This window comes from Ictalurus punctatus, chromosome 25, assembly GCF_001660625.3.
Source record: "Ictalurus punctatus breed USDA103 chromosome 25, Coco_2.0, whole genome shotgun sequence".
Classification (NCBI taxonomy): domain Eukaryota; kingdom Metazoa; phylum Chordata; class Actinopteri; order Siluriformes; family Ictaluridae; genus Ictalurus; species Ictalurus punctatus.
The window spans coordinates 7,576,007-7,593,120 of NC_030440.2; the positions used below are offsets into that span (position 1 = coordinate 7,576,007).

At 43.4% G+C, this 17,114-nt stretch overlaps 2 protein-coding genes across 2 annotated transcripts in view; one reads left to right on the top strand and one right to left on the bottom strand.

The window, feature by feature from the left end:
- Positions 1 to 8,543, bottom strand: part of rhoj (ras homolog family member J) — a 33,055-nt gene extending 24,512 nt beyond the window's left edge. Inside the window, exon 1 of the mRNA XM_017456092.3 lies at positions 7,709 to 8,543. Coding sequence (XP_017311581.1) covers positions 7,709 to 7,913 — 205 coding nt within the window. The 5' untranslated portion in view covers positions 7,914 to 8,543. The remainder of the gene's footprint in view (positions 1 to 7,708) is intronic.
- A 900-nt stretch (positions 8,544 to 9,443) lies between these two features.
- kcnh5a (potassium voltage-gated channel, subfamily H (eag-related), member 5a) overlaps positions 9,444 to 17,114 on the top strand; it is an 80,074-nt gene continuing 72,403 nt past the window's right edge. Inside the window, exon 1 of the mRNA XM_053675892.1 lies at positions 9,444 to 9,749. Coding sequence (XP_053531867.1) covers positions 9,677 to 9,749 — 73 coding nt within the window. The 5' untranslated portion in view covers positions 9,444 to 9,676. The remainder of the gene's footprint in view (positions 9,750 to 17,114) is intronic.

Consider the following 17,114-nt stretch of genomic DNA (forward strand, 5'->3'; position numbering starts at 1 on the left):
TTTAGCATAACAGTATGGGAATGGGAATACCCACTCCGTCATACCGAGGGTACGGCGTGTTCAAAAATACCCAAGCCCGAGGGTCACTGCAAGACACCCGGGCCCGGGGTGGAATGAATATCCAGGCTGTAATAACGAATGACTGTGTGTGGCGTAGACCGCCCTGCAGCCACACACACATCCTGCAAGGATACCCCTTTGGACAAAGCCTTCGAGGAGGCGACCACCCTAGTGGAATGAGCTCTTATGCCCAGAGGCGTGGCGAGACCGCGTGTCGTAAGCCCTAGAGATTGCTTCCACTATCTAGTAGAGATGCGCTGCTTTGACACAGCATCACTTTTCCTGTTGCTGCCAAAGCAGACCAGTAGCTGCTCCGACTTACGCCATTGGCCGGAGCGGTGGACGTAAGTACAAAGAGCCCTTACTGGACACAGCAGGTGCATCCTCTCTTGTTCCGGTGTGAGGAACAGAGGAGGGCAGAAAGCCCACAGCCGATGTAGGCACTTTAGGAATATAATCCGGCCTAGGATACAGGAAGGCCTTGGCTAATCCAGGGGTAAAGTCAAGGCAGGAAAGGGCAACAGAGAGAGCTTGTAGACCTCCCACTCGCTTGAGAGATGTCAGGGCCAGTAAAAGAGCTAATTTTAGAGTCAGAAGCTTCTCAGAGGCTGACTCTAAGGGCTCAAATGGGGCCCCTGACAGACCTTCCAAGACCACAGCAAGGTCCCAGGAAGGTATGCATGGACTGCAGATGGGCCTCACCATGCATGAACCTCGAAGTTAGAGGATGTTGCCCCACAGAGGCTCCATCAACAGGGGCATGGCTGGCCGAAACGGCGGCCAAGTAACCCTGACTGTAGAAGGAGCCACCCTGCTGAGAAACGTTCTTGTAAGAACTCCAGGACTGCAGCTATTGCGCAGTTCACTGGGTCTAGCTGACGTTCCTCACACCACAAGACAAAAGCCGCCACTTGAGCGCATATAATTTCCTTGTGGATGGTGCTCTAGCGTTTAACATGGTCTCTACCACCTCAGTTGTGAGACCAGAATCTATGAGCTGGTGCCCCTCAGGGGCCAGCCCACAGTTTCCATAGTTCTGGCCGAGGGTGATAAATCAGCCCTCCGGCTTTTTGAGACAGAAGATCCACCCTAAGGGCTCAAATGGGGCACCCGACAGACCTTCCAGGGCCACAGAAGGTCCCAGGAAGGTATGCGCGGCCTGCAGATGGGCCTCAGCCATCTGACACCACGCATGAACCTCGAAGTTAGAGGATGTTGCCCCACAGAGGCTCCATCAACAGGGGCATGGCTGGCTGAAACGGCGGCCAAGTAACCCTGATTATAGAAGGAGCTCAGCCCGCTGAGAAACGTTCTTGTAGAACTCCAGGACTGTAGCTATTGCGCAGTTCACTGGGTCTAGCTGACATTCCTCACACCACAAGACAAAGCTGCCACTTGAGTGCATACAATTTCCTTGTGGATGGGATCCACTCTAGGGGCTCGAATGGGGCACCCAAGAGACCTTCCAGGACTACAGAAGGTCCCAGGAAGGTATGCGTGGCCTGCAAATGGGCCACGGCCGTCTGACACCACGCATGAACCTCGAAGTTAGAGGATGTTACCCCACAGAGGCTCCATCAACAGGGGCATGGCTGGCCGAAACGGCGGCCAAGTAACCCTGATTGTAGAAGGAGCCCAGCCTGCTGAGAAATGTTCTTGTAGGAGCTCCAGGACTGTAGCTATTGTGCAGTTTACTGGGTCTACAATGGATCCCTGTGGACGGGAATCTCCCAAGGAGTGCCATCTCACAGGGATATTATTCCTCAGAACCATGTTCGAGCTGGCCAAAAAGGTGCTATTAGCAGACTGTCTTGGCGAACTCTCGCTAGAGCTTGTGGGAGCAGAGCGATGGGGGGAGCAGCATACAGATGTGACCTCGGCCACATGTGTGGACTCCACCCCAAAGTCTCCCAAGATCCAACTTTATCTTGCTCAGTGTTGACAGGATTGACACTACGCATGTTGGGGATAGAAACGCCCTAATCGTAGTAGAATCCTATAACTGCTAGAAAAGTTGTCCACTGCACCAGGGAAAGCATACTTTTCTGAGATTCAACCTGAGCCCCAAGCTCTTCATTTGGGCGAGAACAACATCTCGATGTTGAACCGCCAGCTCCCTGGATCGTGTTAGAATTAACCAGTTGTCCAGGTAGCTTGGTACACAGATGCCCTGGAGTCCCAATGGAGCCAGAGTGACATCCATGCACTTTGTGAAGGTGCGAGGGGATAAAGCTAGCGATATTCCTATGTGGAAATATGCACCTTTTAGATCTATCGCCACAAACCAGTTCTCGAACTGAATCTGTGGCACGATAAGTTTGAGCGTCAGCCTCTGAACCTGTATGTCCGAAGAGTACGGTTCAGATGATGCAGATCTAAAATTGGCCGCATCCTCACACTTTTTTGCGTAACAGGAAATAATGGCTGTAAACCTCCCTCCCTTCGGGAACGGGGTACATGTTCTATGGCCCCATTGTCCAAAAGGGAGCTTACTTCCTGCTCTCAGTTTTTAACACATCCTTCTAACTCCTCGGAGTAAGAGAGGAATTATTACCCTTTTGGCTTTCCATAGCGGAAGGAGGAGGCGCGACGCGAGCTCCAAAATCCAGCGGAGAGCTGAACCTGGAAGACAGAGCAAGAGATAGAGCAGCGCTCATCCCCGGCTCCTCTTCCAGATCTATAAGAGATCCCTCGAACCTGAGACGGCTGGCTGCCTCAGCAGCGGCCGGCCCAGATCCGAGAGGCTCTGAAACCCGACTCGCTTTGGCTTCCGTTTTTTTCGAGAAGAGTGGGAGTCGCGAGCCGAGCTGCTTAATGTAGGCGTTACCATGCGCAGCCTCTCGAGGCTGCCATCGCATACTACACCGCTAACACTTCACCCAGAAAGTGTGCACTTTTCCTCTTGATGAAACGGGAGCAAGCCATAACACACTTCTTGAATTCTTTCTCGCTCATTACTTACCTCTCTTTTCCTCTAAAAAAGAGATAGAAAAGTTCAGAGATTTTGAGAAAATATCGAGAAGAAATGAAGCGTTTTTGTCACACAAACAACAGACATGCAGTCTCGCTGAAGATAATAATGCTGGCAGCGTGGTTCACAGGTGCTATATATATATCATGCGACGCGCTTAATTGCCATGTCACCTGATCATGGCAGGCCTTTAAGTAGAGGCATGATTTTACACAAGCTTCAGATACCGGTCACGCACACAAGGCGTTCCCATACTGTTATGCTAAATGCAACGTTGAAGTTCCCTTTGAAAGGGAACTGGCTGACATAGTGGGACAGCAGGTAGTATTGCCACCTCACAGCTCCGGGGTCAATCCTGAGCTTACGTTACTATCTGTATGGAGTTTTGCATGTTCTCCCTGTGTCCACATCGGTTTCCTTCAGGTTCCCCGGTTTCCTCCCAGTAGGTGTACTGACTATGCTAAATTGCCCTGTGTTTGCATGGCAAACTGTAATAAACCAGCATCCCATGCAGTGTGTATTCCTGCCTCGTGCTGAATGCTCCCAGAATAGGTTCCTGAGCCATTGAGATCCTGACCAGGATAAAGCGAATACTGATAATGAATGAATAAATGAGTAAAATCTTTTGACTGGCAGTGTATAGAATCTTGTTTACAGTGAGCATATGGAGTTGCTGTCTTAGTAACATGTCCAGCAACAGCTCTGAATGCTGCCATGTCAAACCATCAACAGCCTAATCCTGTAAACTCCATGATTCCACAATTAACAAATTGCAATATGTTCAAAACTCTGCCGCCAGGATCCTGACGGGGACCAGGAAATGTGAACATATTACTCGTTTTGGAGTCCTTACACTGACTCCTGGTCAGGTTCCATGTCGATTTTAAGATCATGTTGTTGACAAACAAGGCACTATATGGCTTGGCTCCGCATTACTTTTCTGGTTTATTAATCCCTTACACCCCAAATCGCAGACTACGCTCCTCACAATGCAATTTGTTAACTGTTCCACAAACCCGCCTAGAATCTATGGGTGACAGGGCTTTTTCTCTCTATGCTCCTTCACCTTGGAACTCTCTTCCTCCTGAACTCAGGGAAGCTCAGACCTTTGACACTTTTAAAGCTCTACTTAAGACACACTTTTTTAAACTTAAGCACTTTTTTAAGCATTTGACTGCTGATGTCTTTTTTATTATTATTTTATAATTATTATTATTAACGTTGTTGTTGTTCTTATTAACTTTTATATGTTTTATTTTTCTGTGTACTGCTTATTTTGTGTACTTTTAAAGGCGCTTTATAAAATAAAGTTTATTATTATTATTATTATAATTATAATTATTATTATTATTATAGTCATAAACCCAACCCATATTAGTATGTGTGATAGATGAGCTTCTCAGTCCAAATATGCATTTTCCACCCTTTCACAGTATCTGACAAGAGTACAATGACATGCAAAATGTAAATGCTTACATACACTGCATCATTTCTACATAACACTTTAACTACTTAACCACCAGTGAGGGCCCATAAATTTTTAAAAGGGGCATTAAATACTTGTGGTGAGGTCACATCTTTTTGCCAGTGCATTAATAATAATCGAACCAATTTAAAAAAATCTTACAGAGCCTCCATTCTTTACGACTTCCGTCTCCCTGCCTTTTTGCTGCCACATAAATGCGTCAACAATAACAATCTCCCATATAGTGTGGTAGGATTTTTTTTCAGCTGCCCTTGTGCAATTTAAACAACATTTCCATTCCAAACCACGATGCCTAAAACTACATGGTCATGCTTCTAATCATTACTTATCTGTCTGTTTATCTAAAGTGGGAGTCACTGAATGAGCAACTCTGAAGCGGGAGTCAAATTTCTTGTGAACATATGGTCTTCTCATCACTTTCCAACAGATAACCCACAAGTGTTGAGGCTTTGTGTTTGTCCTTTAAATCTGTGTTGCACAACTAAAAGGAAGTCTGGAAGACTGCAGCAAACTTAACTGACATTTTTAGTATATTTGAGCCTTGAGAGCAGGTGAATCAACAGTTTCAGAACAGGAAACCTACACCACCCAATTAAGCCTTGTGGCACTGTTTTAAACGATCATGTCAACCAGGGTTAGCATTCCACACCTGGACCACATCTGCAATTCACAGGTTGCTTCATACAGTAGGTGCTGCAATATAACACTAATGTGTTCCCCACCCCCACGGTTCTAGACTTGAGGAGTTCTGGCTCATTAATGCACATTAAACGCTGTCATAAAAAGTTCTCCCACGTGCAGAAACAGTTCCAGCCGATAGAATTTCACAAATCAGATGGTGTCAAGATCTGAGCGTAATTGTTGACTTTTCAAAATTTATTCAGGCTCTGGGCATATGTCAAACACTACTCTGACTGTGAAGATAAACAGGTGCCCTTTTTGTCTGGTATCTGAAAAGTAACTAATTCATCAATTGTAGACTAGATTATAATTTGAAACCTGTACAATGTTTTGGTGCAGTCTTCTTTACTGGGGAACATTTAGAGGGAAAACTTTCTGTCCTTTTGTTCACTGAGAACTTTTTCAAGAGTGATGTCACTTTTTCCAGTGATGTCAACGACATGCAAAGAAATGACCAGAAAAGCAAGACTCCAGAGTGATATGCTTTAATAGCTAAACATTGGCTGTGTTAAAGCAGTGTTTCTCATCATTTTTGCAGACAGTGACCCCTTCTAGTGGGAAAAAAGCAACAATTTATAATGAAAATAAATCTAGTTAAATATTATATACGTTAAGCAAATACATATATATTTATTTATTGCCCTTAACAAAGCTCTTATTCCTGAACATTGTATCCACAGAACCTGAACCAAATTACACTGTGTTAAAGGTTTGTACAATATTCACCCCAGTTTTAGTAAATGAACACAATCTTCATATCATTTACTGAAACTAGAAACACATTAATTTCAAATGAAGTAAGTCTGATTAAGAATAATAAGAACAATAATAACTTAATAATAACTATAAAAAATATAATACGGGTAGTTGAAAGTGGTGCTCTCCACTGTCATCAGATAGCAAATCTCCAGAAGTTCGTCACAGGCAACTTAAAAGCCTGAACCCTTGATAAGATAAATGATACGAGCCTACAGTACGCCATAACATGTACTCTAATCAGACGGTGTAGTTTTGAATACCATTGCTGCTTCACAGCTCCATGTTTGTGCAGAGTTTCACATGTTCTCCTTGTGGCCATGTGGGTTTCCTGTGTATTCTCCAGTTTCCTCCCACCTCCCAAAAACATGTAGGTGGGTGGATTTGGTACGCTAAATTGCCCTTATGTGTGAATGTGTGTGCATGGTTCACTGCAATGGTTCACTGCAATGCTTTTCATCCAGTGTGTGAAAAGTAGCAAGACAGTCCGCTCTTCCAGTATTCATGCTAATTTTCTGCCTCAATTTCTAGGGCTGGGCGATATGACAAAAAAAATCATATCACGATACTTCAGGACATTTCTACGATACACAATGTGTATCGCGATATGTAATTTAGCTAATAAACTGTCCGCAAAACAGTAGACGAATAAACAAAATAACATTAAACTGAGTTTAATGACTTCAATGCCTACAAAGACAAAAAAAGATGAACTTTTTTTTAATTACGTCCAATCAACGGCATCCGTTCAGTACCATTTCATTTGTATTTACTAAAAACATTAAAAATACATCACCATACCAACGATATCACAGAAAAGCCTATCGCAATATCATTTATCACGATATTGCTGATAGTGATATATTGCCCAGCCCTATCAGTTTCTACCCCCACACTTTTGTTGTTTCTTTTGAGAGCATATCATGGCTGAGATATAACTCAGCTCAGCTGTCATTTCAGCACTGACTCTTCAGAGCGTTCCCCCAACATTCGTCTGCTATCACAGACGCATGTTCACCGCAGTTCATCTTAGTTTATATTATCCATATTTTTTCAGATAGCCTTTAAGAACGCCTTTGAAAAACAAATGAACGTATTGAAATCATTCTCATGGCTGGATCGGGAAGCCGTCTCAAGGTTGCGATGGACTTAAACAGGAAACCGGCAAGCACATCACACACCACACTGTTGCACAAAACGTCTTAACAAATTCCAAAAGCAGTGTGTGGAAGTGTGCGGACCAAAGGAGACGTAGACGTCCACGAACACCCACTGACATAGGCACATCCAAAGTGGTGTTGGCAAACATAGTCTCCTGTGTACAGACTTCTGGGACACCATGTATTTGATTTTAGACTACCGTTTGTAGAGCAGTATATTAAATATTGCCAATAATAATGGCAAGGTTTACAGTTTGTGATCAACAGGTAGCACAGTATATACCAACTTTTTTTCAACTCTGTATATCATGTAGCTGTCTATAATCATTTTGTTAACAGCTGTTTGTTTTTACTTATGTATATCAGGCGTACTCTGGGGATTATGTGTATCCAGTGACATACAGTTCCTCTATCAGGCGGCTATTCTTGGGACCCTATGGTGGGGGGGGAGTGTGTGTATGTGTGTGTGTGTGTGTGTGTGTGTGTGTGCGTGCGAGCGAGTGAGCGAGTGAGAGAGAGAGAGAGAGAGAGCACAGGATACACAGTGTGAATAATAATAATAATACAGTAATAGAGATGAAATGTTTGTCCCACCTGCGTAGTGGTCGAACACAGTCGGTACATATTCCTCAGGGAAAGCGTCATTGGCGTAGCTCATGAGTAAGCAGGTCTTACCAACCGCTCCGTCTCCGACCACCACACATTTCAGCATCTTTTTAACAGAAGTAAAGCGCTCTCCGCTATCCGCTCCGTCCTCAGCCCCGGCACGCTGCTTACCTCTGGAACTACGGCCAGGCATGATAGTCGAATCCTGCTCCTCTGCCTCTCTATTCCCTTATAAAACACCGAATACTTGAATCCCTGTCCTTCTGTGGTTTGTTACCAAGACGCACAGGGCCTTATTTAAACCAGTCCAAACCCTCAGGACGACTACTCACGCCTCGCGCTAATCCGTCAGGTCGGTGAGCCGCACTGTTTTGCCTCGCGCTTCCAAAACAACCCGCCTGCAGCCGCGGATCCGCGTGAATGTGCACTCAATCCGCCAGCTTTCATCCCGTCACTGTCTCTACAGTCTCCACAGTCTCAACAGTCTCCATATCCGACGGCGAAACGCTGATTTTCACATTTTGTCCGTCACTCTGTCGAGACCAGCCTTCGCCATTTGCCGGCTTCTAGTCGCTCGTTTCAGGAAACTGGGGCTTTCCTCGGGAATGCCATATTAGGCAGGAGTGGGCTGGGAACAATAGGGGCTCTGTCCAAATCCACTTAGCAAGGGAGGCTAGGCAGAAATACAGCAGCGACAAGACAGAAGGAGGAGACATAGTCCAGGTCTCGCAGTTCCAGTAAGCTTGCTAAAATTTAACCACTGCGGGCAAACAGAGAGATCCAGGTTCAGTCCCTCACTCACTGACTAGCCGGAAAGCGCACGGTTTTCTGGAGTGCCTTGTATAGGTGTGTAAATTCCCAATTTCTGTGCTCTAATTTGAGACTGTGGTTAGGGAAAGTGAGTGATCAAGTATTTTTGATGCGTAAGCCTAAGTGGGCGTGGCTAGGTGGCACAGGGTGGCAGCTTGCCACCCCAACTCTGAGCACAAATCAGATTCTTGAAAACGTCTTCCAGTGCAGTTCACTCAGACTGATTTAAGCATGTGTAGGCTACAGATAGGTGACTGTGGAGGGCGTTTTGCAGGTATGGTTTGAGGCCAAGTATGAAGAGGTGATGCCTCAGAGCAGCAGAGTCCCTGGTTCACTCCTGAGCGAGGGGCTGTGTGTTCTCCTTGTGCATACTATAAACTGCCCCATGTGTGAATGTGTGTGTATGTGCATTATTGTTTGTTCCAACGTCACACCCAGTTTTCTCAGGATGACAATGCTCTTATCCACAGGGCATGAAGGCTCACTGGTGGTTCTGGGGGTCTAAGACACTCTACCCTTGAGCCTCTACCTTATGTTGATTTAAATCACCACTGGCCATTGTACGAACCAAATCTCATAAGCATTAGGAACCACAGACCAACCATGAAGCTAATACAGTAATGTCATTATGTAAATTAATTCTGCAAACTTTGTCCTAACCATAATTAAATGGTGCCACACCCGCGACATCACGTGTGTGTTGCGCATAATAATAACAACAACACACAGTAGACTTGGTTACTAAAATATTTTCATTTTAAGAAACATCTGTTCCATACTTGATGCCACACACATTCCTCTGCGACAGATGTGTCATTCCAGCTGTGTGTTCTCTGCACTTGTCAGAGAATCGATGTCGCGCGCGCGCCGTCTCCATGGCATCGCGCACAGCGCCGGAGACTCCTGTGCCAGTCTGCGTTCAGCTCGCGCTCTCAGTGCGCACGCGCGTTCTCGCGGGGGAGCGCGGGGCTCACCGAGCCTGGCAGAGTCTCTGCGCTACAGACGAGTTCGTGTAAGCCAGGCAGGGCGCAGCGTTACCATGGTCTTCTCCATCCCGCCGACACATCCCCGGCCGGACCGTTTCACTTCCGCGATCAGATTCGACAGTGTGCGCGAGCGTGAGGGACCTTGTAGTTTGAGCGCAGAATGCACGGGGGAAGGAGAGGACTGGTGGCGCCGCAGAACACTTTTTTGGAAAACATCGTCCGACGTTCAAGCGGTAAGCGCACTCTTTTCTTCAGGTCGCAGGGATCCGATCAGATTGCATGGAGACCTCCCAGAGCATCGCGCACTTCTGCCCGAGTCTGAGCTGCTTCTTTGGGTTGATCAGAAACAGTCCGAGCACATTTGACATTTTAACGTGTTGAGCCGTTTCCAAAGCCAGTTTGTGGAACTGCATAAAAATATGATCTACTGGGACGAGAATTAAACTCAGCTCATGTTATGGCTTTAGATTCTGATCCAAAACGGACACCGGAAAACAGAAACTTACTTTTATTTTTTCTTGCGTTTGTGGACACTGATATCAGAATGGGGGCGTTTGCAGGATGAAGGCACTGCTCTTGCTCGGCATAGAAATACAGTTATTTGGCCGTTTATCTTATAGTCATTAAGTCCATTTTAACGTGTTAAAAGTGTGAGTTTACTGATATTTTACTATATATCAAAGTAAAAGTTTAGAGCTTTTTATTAATGTTATTTATGTCGGTGAAGGTTTTTCCCAGTGATATGATATATTATATTATCAAGAAAGTTTAATCTCTATAAGGATTAAAAAAACAAGAAATTAGTCACGCAACAACAATAACAACAGGCTTAATAATAATAATAATAATAATAATAATAATAATAATAATTATAATAATAATAAGAAGAATTTAATAATAATCATCATCATGATTCATCAATCATTATAAGGATAATTATTAGTAGTAGTATTAGTATTCTTATAAGAGTTGTAATAATAATAATAATAATAATAATAATTATAACAACTACAATAATAATTAAAATAATAACGATACTTCCTCTTATTATTATTATTATTATTATTATTATTATTAGTAGTAGTAGTAGTAGTAGTAGTTTCCTTCTATTTGAAAAAGGGATGTTTGAATTATTATTATTATTATTATTATTATTATTATTATTATTATTATTATTATTATTCAGAAGAGATGCATGATGAAAAGGACTGCATGTACACCACACAGCTATCATTAAATGTGATGTGTAACAGTTTTGAAGTGCTGTGTAATGCAGTGACTGAGACAGTGTTACAGTGTCACAGTGTCACAGTGTTAGTGTTACAGTGTCACAGTGTTAGTGTTAGTGTTACAGTGTCACAGTGTCACAGTGTTAGTGTTACAGTGTCACAGTGTTACAGTGTTAGTGTTACTGTGGCTCGTTGCTCTGGCCGTGGTGCTGCACTGGACCCGCATTATAAATGCCTCTTCAGTAGAGTCTGTAAGTAAGTCCTGCTGAGAGGCGAAGGGCTTTCACGAAACCTCAAGTCCCATCAGCTTCTCTCCAAACTACTAGACACTTCTGAAGGAGCCGCTTCCTGCGGTGTGTGTGTGTGTGTGTGTGTGAGAGAGAGAGAGAGAGAGAGAGAGGGAGAGAGAGAGAGAGAGAGAGAGAAAGAGAGAGGCACTATGAGATCTGCTGACTACCGAGCACAGCAGCATTCTCATCATTTCTCAGTCCATCTGAACTTTTCATTGACTTTTGGCAGAGCAACGCAACGGAAGATAGAAATATAACTGTAGAGGATACTTACTTCAGGAAGGATATTAAATCATCTCCATGTTAACACACTGATGCAATATTTTTAATGAAGCGCTTTGGGCTGAAGTCCTGCATCAGCTGTGCGTAAAACTGAAGGAGGTGTATGCAGGTGTAGGTTTGTGTTTATTGGTTAGTTTTAGTTGTAGATTTGTGTATTTATTTTCTGTTGTGCTGAAACGGTCTCGTTTATCAGGACTCAGTTATGCGCTGCCGCTTGTTATGTAGCTTAATGGCCCTTGATGCTGTCAGCGTTGTAGTGTGTGTTTGTCGGGACAACATCATTTAGAGCCGCTTACCAGCAGATGTCACACATGGTTACCTTTACAGAAGCTGTCTTTTTTATTTTCCCCTTTCACACACACACACACACACACACACACACACACACACACACACACACACACACACACACACACACCTCCTGTAGTGAGGGCATCATGAGAAGTTTGGAATTACAAGACCACAGTACACACACACACACACACACACACACACACACACACACACACACGCACACCACTTGTAGTGAAGGCATCATGAGAAGTTTGGAATTGCAAGACCACAGAACACACACACACACACACACACTCACGCACTCACACACATGCACACATGCGCGCACACACACTCACACTCTCTCACACATGCACACACACACCTCCTGTAGTGAGGGCATCATCAGAAGTTTGGAATTGCAAGACCACACACACACACACACACACACTCACCCTCTCTCTCTCTCTCTCTCTCTCACACACACACACACACACACACATCCATTCGGCCATTTTCTGTATCACTTATCCTACACAGGGTCGTGGACACACACAAACACACAAACACACACACACACACACACACACACACACGCACACACACACACACACACACAAGTACAGTAAAGCTAATTTAAATTAATGGAAGTCACAGTCAGTGCTAATATACTCTTCTTTTTCTGTTCCAGTAGATATCATGTGTTCATTTACCATACAGTAATAAAATTTGGTCTCATAATAAATTAAACACATATGGATGAAAATCTGTAGCAGTCACTGGTGCAACATTAGTGATGTTAAAGTTGATGTGTGGCTAACAATAACTAATTAGTGTGTATAGTTATTTCGTTATTTACGAGAGTCATTTTAAATTTTTTTTTTTTTTTTTTTTTTTTTACAGGGAATGTAACCCAAGAGAGGTCTATTTGGTGTTCTAACTCATTTTATTTGCTTTTAACATGCAGTGCATTAGAAACATTTGATGTTCCTTAGTTGTTTTCCTAAAATTATTGCACTTTGTATACTCGCTTTTGTGCAGTTTAATACTGTAGCATAGCATGGCTGTGGTTTCCTGGTAAAGAGGTTATTACAGCTTTGTTTGTCACCTTGTTTAACTTTTTATGGAAATGAGTCTGTATTATTCCTTTGGAAAGGCCACAGACCAGGTGTTTTGGTACATTTTGGGGCAAAAGACATACATAGCTGTGATAAAGCAAATGTCAGCCTGAGGCAATTTTGCCTTTACATAACCTTTTCTTAGCAAAGGCGAGAGGACTTCCAGTACTTTTGAGTCCATGTGTTTATTTAAGGAGAGTAATGATGAGAAGATAATGAGAGTCTCAGAGATGAGAGCATGTAAAGTTTTGACTGATGATAGCCACCAGGGATTCTCGTAAAATAATCCCCAAGATGGAACTGTGAGTGCTAGAGAGTCGGCTATGAACGGGAGTTTGGAGTTCTTTTTATTTAATCTTTGTCTTTTTATATGCTTATCGTTGTCTTCTGGCATTGCATCCTTCTTTTTCCTCTGCAAGCGCAGTTCTCAGTTATCCGGCTGCCCCGGCAATCCACAGCGTGCTCTTTTAGAAGGCACAGTGTGTGGCACACACGTGAATGAAGACGGAGGCATTGAAAGTAAAGAGAAGGATGAGTGACACCATTAGTGTAGAGTATTTTTGGAGGAAAATCCAAAGCCTTACAAGATTGTATGATGCCAAGAAGAGAGAGTGCTGAAGACTAAAGACTAAAAGACTATTGGAGTCACAGAGAGACACCTTAATGATTAAGCAAAAGAGGCCTGCTGTCAATAGCAAGACAAAAAAGAATGAAGGAAACTAATGGCAAAGAAGGCAGATAGTGAGCTGGACAAGTGGAAATCTTTAACGAGGAGCTGTCACGTCCCGTTTGCTTCTGATTGTTGAGGAAGGCTGGCTCTCTGGATGTTTATAATACATCTTTTAACATCTTATAAACCAAATGTTCTTTTGTCTACACCGTCGCTTTGCTTGCAGGCAGTCTACAGTTCGCTAATTTGGCAGAAGAAAGAAAAAAAATCATACTCACCAAGGACACTGACACTGACACATTAAAGGTATATTTTGTTTAATGGGATCGATGTCTCCCATCGCTGTCCTTGTAGGCATCCGTAGCCGATTGTTTTTGTGATTATCTTGTTAACAAATGTTATGTGTTAATTTTGGTATAGAATATGGGGGCATGGTGCCTTGCACATTTACCTCGCACCTCCAGGGTTGGGGGTTCGAATCTTGCCTCCGCCCTGTGTGCATGGAGTCTGTATGTTCTCCCTGTGCTCCGGGGGTTACCTCTGGGTACTCCAGCTTCCTCTCCCAGTTCAAAGACATGCTTTGTAGGATGATTGACATTTCCAAATTGTCTGTAGTGTGTGAATGTGTGTGTGATGGGTTAGCACCTCATCCAGGATGTCCCCTGCCTTGTGCCCTGAGAACCATGGGATAGGCTCCAGGCTCCCCGTGACCCTGTGTGGGATAAGCAGTACAGGAAATGGATGGATGCATATGGAAGTATTATATAAAATATGATTCAAGCATTTCAAAATAATGTATTATTCAAATGTATAAATGGATTTGTTCAATTCAAAATGTATAGCGAACAAAATCTGCATGAATCTTATCAGTACAATTGTTTTTATTAGATGTGATTTGAGACATGATAGTATACTTCAGTAAATCTTTTCACGTCTACTACAGTTTGCTTTCTTAGGGTATAGCCGGTGATTCCCTTTGGGATTATTTGGAGACTAAATGTATACAGATGATTGAACAACCCATCCCACTGCAGTCAGCTAAGTTCTTGGCATTAGCGTTGGATAAAAGATTGGCATTGGCTATTTCATTCTGCACATGCCAGCAGTCCTTTCTCCTCGTTAAATGCTGACACATGGAAAGGGTCAATTGAAGATGGAGAAGGAATGTATGTTTGGCAAATAAGACTTATTATTTTATCTGACTTGATTAGAACAGCTCAAGAGTGCATAGGTATCTGAGGATTAATGTTATGTTATGTTATGTTTTTTGAGGGATGTATGTGCTAAAACCAATGAACAGTAAAACTCCATGACTTACTGTCCCATATAGCCATTTATAGAATATTTACTTAATATCTGTTGCAATTGCTTGCCAAATGTACATGCGTATGTGTGAAGAAGCCTATGTTTTTATTTATTTATTTATTTATTTTTAGTAAACTGTCAGAGATGGAGAGCTGCCTGTTGGCCTCCCACATGGAGCCAGAACCCATGGTGCTGTGTCTTTCATCTCTCTCAATATGGCTTGTATTCACAATACAAATGATAAGCTTGTGCCAGCATCCCATCTGCAGGCAGAAAGCACTTCCTCCATGTGCAGAATGAGCGAGCGTCTTGAGCTTCACCAGGGACCAGATTCGTAATTAGTGCATATGTTAAAGGTTTATTTTAAGTAGGCATCAGCTGGCATGAGAAGACAGTGATGTCTTGAGAAACTAAGATAGATTGAGGTAATCCAGTAAAGATACAGGTGTCGACTGAGCTGAGTAATTTAAACAGATAGCACACTGCCGTGGCTTGTGAAAGTCATTATTATTGTCTGTTTTCAGTGGTTTTTCATTTTGTACCTGGTTTTTTTTTTCACCCAGGCTAGAGAATAAGGCACTGTTTATTAAATGTTATCGCGATATTCGCCTTTGCTTTCTGTCACTGTAGAAGTTTGCAATATGCAAATGACTTGTTTTAAAAAAGCATAACTTTGAGTTCTGCAGGCGTTCTTATTGATCTTAGAGGTTCCACTTTTTATGCGTCTGTTGATCATTTGTGGCACTGGTTTGATCCGAAAAGCAAATTTTGACAAAATTGCAGTACATAGCAATATCATTGCAATATCATGTCAATATGGCATTTTTGTCCAACGGGTAAGTTGGTGGTGGCCCAAGTGAGACATTGGAGGTGGAAAATGTAGGTTTGGCTCCATAGTGGCTCAACGGAAAAGTGTTCACCCTATCGTCTGGAGATCATTAGTTCAAAGCCTGATGATGCCACAGCCATCTGGGGCCAGAAGTCAAAGACAGCAAAATTGCCTGTGCTCTCTGGGTGGGAGGGGCATACTCTCTCTCTCCTGTATCAATCATAGGGACATGTATGCGGAAGTGGTCTGATAGTGGTTTAATCCAAGGGTGTTACGCTGCCTGAACCTGGCGGCTATACACTGTGGGCCTGTATGCAGCTCTTCTAGATAGCAAAAGCCATGTGGCTACATCATTATTGTTACTGTGCTCTTAGGATGTAATCCTAAACTGTAGAATGTACTGGACCATCACTAGTGTTGAGGTGCTCGTCCATACTTTATGCTTCTTCAATGCACATCGGACCTGCTGTCCTGCCTCTTCCCCAGGCAGTGTTGGTTCATGCCTGGATGTGACTCCATTAGCAAGCATGGTCTGTTTGTTCAGATGGATATCTTTATATCACCAGTGACACAGTTTTCATATCACAGAGACTGAATCTATAAAAAGGATTTGGATCATCCAGGCCCTTAAGCAGTGCTCCCTCTCTATTGGTCCCTGACACTTGAGCCCTGCTTGTGGCGGCCCCTGTAATGAGTCCCCAGCATGCATCCATCGCTTTACTTTCCCCCTCTCAGCCAGGCTTGCACACATGAGGGAGGTGGAGAATGGAGAGAGTAGAATTTATTCAACCACGAAGAAAAGCAGCCACCTCCACTAATGGCTGTCAAGGGCTCCTCTTTTTCCCGCTACTTCTACCTTTCTCTATTTCTCATTGTTTACATCTCTTACTCTATTACTCTCCCTCCCATTCTCTCTCCACCTTTTCTTCCTGGCTGGTTGCGACTCAGCAGGTTGACTCTCTGCACTAAGGCTCATTTATGCTCTTTGATGTTTCTGTTACAAAATGTGCACTGATTTTTCTTTTCTGACACAATGTCCTCATTGTTTGTCTATTTTTATGCCATGGTTTAGAAGGATGCACTTTTGGGCTGAGCTCAGCTTTATTGGGAGTACTTTTACACCGTCAGTCCTCTTTTCCCCCCACTGCTGTTGTATTATTTCAGCCACTGTAACGGTTGCATCTGGCTTCATTTGTTGTGATGCCAGAACAGCAATCATTAATGTGGCTAATTAGAGCATTAATTAATTAGAACTGATTGAGATTATTTCACTTGTGTGCATGTGTGCATGTGTGCGTGTGTGTGTGTGTGTGTGTGTGTGTGTGTGTGTGTGTGTATGTGTGTGTGTGTGTGTGAGCAAGTGAACTGTTTTCCCTTGCACCGCTGCAACCATGAGCATAGTAATGTGGGCAGATTTGGATTTGGACGTTTGAGCTCCTAAGAAATAGCCAAGTACAGCAGATCTTAACAACGTAATTGCAGAAGCTCTTGTTAATATTTCTTTTCTTGGACTGTAATATTCATATTCAAATGCCAGGTGCATGCTGTGCACTCTTTGTCATTTTTGTCTTCACATAATGCCTCTGAGAAGGTGTTCATTAT